The following is a 5,265-nucleotide window of genomic DNA, read 5'->3' as shown; positions in this document are numbered from 1 at the left end:
TCTCTCTCTCTCTCTCTCTCTCTCTCTCTCTCTCTCTCTCTCTCTCGATAGTGGAGTTAAAATCAATGACTTAAACTGTGTTTATAGGCAAGGGGCTATTAGGTTTTATATTGATCTCCAGCTGCTCAGACATTCTTTTTTGCATTTAGGATGGAAAGATCCTATAGAGAAATAGAAAAAAAGAGGACACATCCTATTTTAGTTGAACAATTCATCAAACATTCATTAATGTGGATTCCAGCTTATCTTTGTAGACATTTCACATTTCCCTCTTTCAAGTACTTCACTTTCTAACTAAATTGGCCAATTTTCTGCTCCCCAAACTTGAAATTCTATCTACTGCACCTTTGCCTTTATGCAGGCCCTCCCCTATGCCTGGAATGTCCTTTTCCTCTTAGAAACTTTAGCTTCTTCAATACTCATCTTAGCTAAACTTATTTATTATTTTCTGATTCCTCTGGTTGTTAATGTTCTATTGTCCTTCAGATTATCTCCTCTTTACTTAACTTTGTCTCTGCCAATAGAATGCTAACTCCTGGAGGGGAAGGACTACTGAAATGACCATTTCTGCCTTTGTATTCCAACCACTTCTGCAGTGCCTTGCAAATGATAGGCACTTTTAAAAGTGCTTCTCGCATTAATAAATTTTTATTGAATTAAATTAAGTGTCTGTTATCTACAAATCACTATCCTATATGCCAGTGGTGCAAAGACCAGAAAATGACTTTGTCTCTTATAACCAAATAGGGGGATGAGATTCATACAAATACCTTTGACAAAAGTTAGAAAATCGTTAAGTGCACAGGAGAGTTCAACCTGAATGGTCTGTGAGACTTTTAGAGGGAGAAGATCACCTCCAGCTGAGGAGATGGAGGAGAAATTCACTTTCAACATGTTTCTTGAGATAGGAAATGTTTCCTGGAAGCCTTTAGACCAGAAACTGACCAAAAACCCAAGTAAGACTTCGTATAGATGCCCTTCCCTTGTAGGGTTTGAGGGGGAGTGGGGATGTGGGGAAGGTGAGGATTAGCTTCTGAAGGGCAAACCTGCATATTTTAATGCTTTGTTGTTAAACATGAATAAGTTTGTTTCATAGTTTATTTAATTCTTGTTAAATCATTTGACCAAATCTTGCTTATTTGATGTCTCAATTTGGTCACAATGTTTACTTTGGAAAGGAAGAGAATACATCAGAGGATGAATTATTGATGTTTTTAAAAAATGTGTTTTGTCCCTTTTGGGGCATTGTGTATATACATGTATATACATATACACATATGTACATATGTATATATTGTGTATATGTGTGTACATATATCTATATCTATATCTCATTTTTATCATCATCATCATCATTACTAGTCCTGGAGTCAGGAAGACCTAGTTCGAATCCAGCCCCAGATACTTATTAGCTGTGTGACCCCCCAAGCAAGTCACTTGATCTTTTACCTCAGTTTCCTTATCTGTAAAATAGGGATTATAATAGCATCTACTTCCTAGAGTTGTGAGCATCAGAGGAGATAATATTTGCAAAGCATTTAACACAGTGCCTGGCACATAGTAGGAGCTGTATAAATATTTATTTTCTCTTTCTCTCCCTGATACTCCACACTCCCCTAAAAATGAAGTACCATCCATGACAAAGAAAAACAATTGAATAAAACCAGTCAGACACCAGGGTATACAACATCCCACACCCATAGTTTTCTATTTCTTTACTGAGTGGAGGACGGTGTGTTTCATTATCTATATTCTGGGTGCAAGATTGGTCATTAAAATTAATCAGAGGTCAGCTTCCTTTTAGTGTCATTTTCATTTACATTACTGAAGCATGTCAAATTTTTGTTGCTTGATTTGGAGTTAGAGAACCTGGGTTTGAATCCTGGCTCTGACATTTGACCTTTGGGAAGCCACTTAACTTTTATGGACCTCCTTTACTTCCTTTACAAAATGAGAGGGCCTCTGAGGACCCTTCCAACTCTAGACGTGTGATGCCATGATCTTACAATTAGATGACTCTAAGGTTCTTCCTAGCTCCAAATCCATGGTCTTGGGTTTCCTTAGTATTGGCTGGAGAGAAAAATTTGACTTTCCCTTCATGAGTTAATAAGGCTTTTATTATAATTAAGAACAGACTTAAGGAGTTCCCTCAGAGAAGAAATGATACAATGTTAAAGGATACAATGACAAATGTTGGTGGAGGTGCTGTGAAATAACTTGAATTGAATACTTCCTCTTCAAACCATATGGTTAGCTCTGCCCAGCACTGTAGCTCTGCTAAGCTCCTATCTTTCCCTCATGAGTTGAATGCTACAATTCAGCTAAAATAACTTTCAGATTCAATGAGGAACAGCTGCTCTCCGGTCCACTTATTTCAAGGTTGGAAGGTCCAGTCTGAAAACCTAGTTTACCTTTCCAAGACACTTTATCAGCTGAGAATAGTGGCAGGGTATCAGTGTGATTAGTCCTTGAAAGGTGAACCTTGAAAAAAAACTTCATGAAACTGTGATATGAATAGCAGCTCCAATAGAGTAATAGATTTTGTTCTATAGTTCTGGGAAATTTTAACTTTTGTAAATACAACTGAAGGTGGCATTCTCTAGATTACTAAATTGCCAGGAGCTCTGCTGAGGTCAGGTGTTGTTTTCATTTCTGGCTTTGGATCCCCAGTGCTTGGCATAGTGCCTGGGCACATAATTGATGTTCAAATAAGTACTTATTGAATTTAATTGACTTGAAAATATTTTTTCCTCCTCTCTCAAACATATTTGAAGGTAATTATTATTCCAGAGCTGGCTGAACTAGGTCCAAATAATTCTAAAATTGAATTTGTTTTTTTTTTAAAATCTTATGTCTTTTTTTTAATAAGTCATTTCCTGATATACTGACACCGCCCACCAACTCCTCCCTTGTAACACTGGAAAACAGTTAAACAAAACCAGTAAAAACTGAAACTATAACAGACACTGCATACAACATTCTAACCCCAAGTTCCACCACCTCTCTATGGAAAGAAGTATGTTTCATCACAACAAATAGCATTTCCAAAATGAAGAGTCAAATCCATTTTGAAGAATGCTTTTCAGAATGAGATATTGTAGCAATCACTTTGAAGGAAATAATCATGCAGGCCATTTCAATGGTGGCACAGTGGATAGAATGCTGGACTTAAGAGTCAGGAAGACCTGAGTTTGAATCCTGCCTCAGATACTCAGATAGCTACATGATTCTAGGTCAAAGTTTCCTCATTTCTAAAATGGAGTAATAATAACACCTACTTCACAGGGTTGTATAAGGATCAAATGAGATAATAAATTGATTATTATTGTTTCCATAAATGTTTTTTAGCTTAGCCAAGGTTTACATTTATCTGCCAAGGGTATTCAATTTTGACACCAATCAATCACCAAATATTTCAATGAAGCGTGAACTTTCTTCTTTCTGTTCTCTCCTCCCCCTTTTCCCCTTTCTCTCCCTGCTCCTTCACTTGGCAGAATGTTGTTTCCCTTCTTGATGCGCAGACTTGTCCTTGTACTGTTGTGATCTTTATGGTGCCTGGATTAATGTCAAGCATTGAATAATCATGATAAAACACATTCAAACCAACTGATATAATTTATTTTCTTTTTTAAAGTTCAAACTGGAAGCAAGATGGATGAAGTATCGAGAAGATTAACAGCTGAAGGAAAGGATATCGATGAGCTCAAGAAAATAAACAGCATGATATTAAATCGTCTCAACCAATTGGACGCTATTGAAAACTAAAGAAGTGAAGAGTAAAACATCAACTGAGAAAGTCTGGAGATTCCTCTTAACTTTACAAAGAATTTTCAAGGTGAACTTTTCTAGAGGTTACTATAAGAGGGCAACATATTGTCTGGGTGATGAAAAAAGGCTTGGTGACATTCTCTCAGTTGTATCCAGCAGAAAGAATTCTAGAAATAGCAATTTCTCAAGCCTCAGTGATACAGGTGTTAATTCTTTGTGGGACTAAATGATGTGAGTGAAAACATGTTGTGGAAAGAGCACTGGATCTGTAGTCAGAAGACTTGGATTCTATTCCTGGTACTGCCACAATGTTACCTGTGTGACTATGGGAAAGTCACATAATCTCTCTGGGCATCAGCTTCCTGGGTCATAATATCATAGATTTAAAGTTGGAAGGAATCTCAGTCTATCTAATCCAATCCTCTCATTTTACAGAGAAGGAAACTGAAGCCCAGGGAAGTTCAGTGACTTGTCCAAGGTCACACAGGTAGTAAAGATCAAGGTTTTAATTCAAGTCTTCTCACTTTAGAGCCATTGCTCTTTCCACTATACTACAACGCCTTTCCTTAAGTGTAAAATGAGGGTTGTACTAGATGAGTTCTAAGGTTTTTTCCAGCATTGACATGTTTTATGTTCTATGTCAAAATGCTGGTAAGAATGACATTAAACCTCCTAAGTAGGTTTTAAACATATCCTTTAAGAATGTTTGTTTCCAGACATGACAATATATCTGTCACAAATTTATAATACTCTGTACATATTTCTTGAAAAGACTTGAGGAGTTACTCCTTATAATTACTGGTTCTGAGGGTAAGCAGAAGCAACATCTTTTATATTAAAAAAAATTCTTCTAATAGATTACTATACTTTTGTTATTCTCTCTACTTTTCCAGTCTTTTCCTTTACTCTTCTACCTTTCCCTCTACATATTCTACTATCCAGTGACACTGGTCTCCTTTTGGTCCTCACACATGACATCCCATCACCTAATTCTAGGTATTTTTGATGGCTGACCATCATGCCTGGAACTTTCTCTGCCTCATGGCTTCCCTGACTTCCTTAAAAACTAATCTAAAGTATTGTCTTTTACAAGAAGCCTTGCCTGATGATCTCTTAATGCAAATCTGCTGGTTTTCTCCAAATTACTCTGTATGTAGCTTATTTGTACATAGTTGTTTTCATGTTGTCTCTCTCATTAGACTGTAAGCTCAAGAGCAGGGATTGTTTCATGCTGTTCTTTGTATCTTCAGGGCCTGGCCCATAGCAAGTACTTAGTAAATGCTTTTTGACTTCACTTGACTCTAAGTAAAACAATAAAAGCTATTTCTAGATTAGTTTCCTTGTGTGCTTGTGTCTCTAAGTGTAGAAGAGAGAAAGAAATAAATTTATTCTCCTCCAGTAAATTTATGTTGTAAATTTATCATGTTTATTGGGTTTCCCACAAGAAGAAAACCTTTTTGGATGACACTAACCTATCCGTGAAAGACCTTGAGTTCA

At 36.7% G+C, this 5,265-nt stretch overlaps 1 protein-coding gene across 1 annotated transcript in view; it reads left to right on the top strand.

Annotated features, from left to right (window-relative positions):
- The window catches only part of LSMEM1 (leucine rich single-pass membrane protein 1), a 16,859-nt gene extending 12,712 nt beyond the window's left edge, over positions 1-4,147 (top strand). The window contains exon 5 of the mRNA XM_027838866.1: positions 3,635-4,147. Within this exon, the coding sequence (XP_027694667.1) occupies positions 3,635-3,765 (131 nt within the window). The 3' untranslated portion in view covers positions 3,766-4,147. The remainder of the gene's footprint in view (positions 1-3,634) is intronic.
- Positions 4,148-5,265: the final 1,118 nt, after the last annotated feature.

This window comes from Vombatus ursinus, unplaced genomic scaffold (assembly GCF_900497805.2).
Source record: "Vombatus ursinus unplaced genomic scaffold, bare-nosed wombat genome assembly UNPS02014830.1, whole genome shotgun sequence".
Classification (NCBI taxonomy): domain Eukaryota; kingdom Metazoa; phylum Chordata; class Mammalia; order Diprotodontia; family Vombatidae; genus Vombatus; species Vombatus ursinus.
This window is presented reverse-complemented; position numbering and strand designations above follow the sequence as displayed.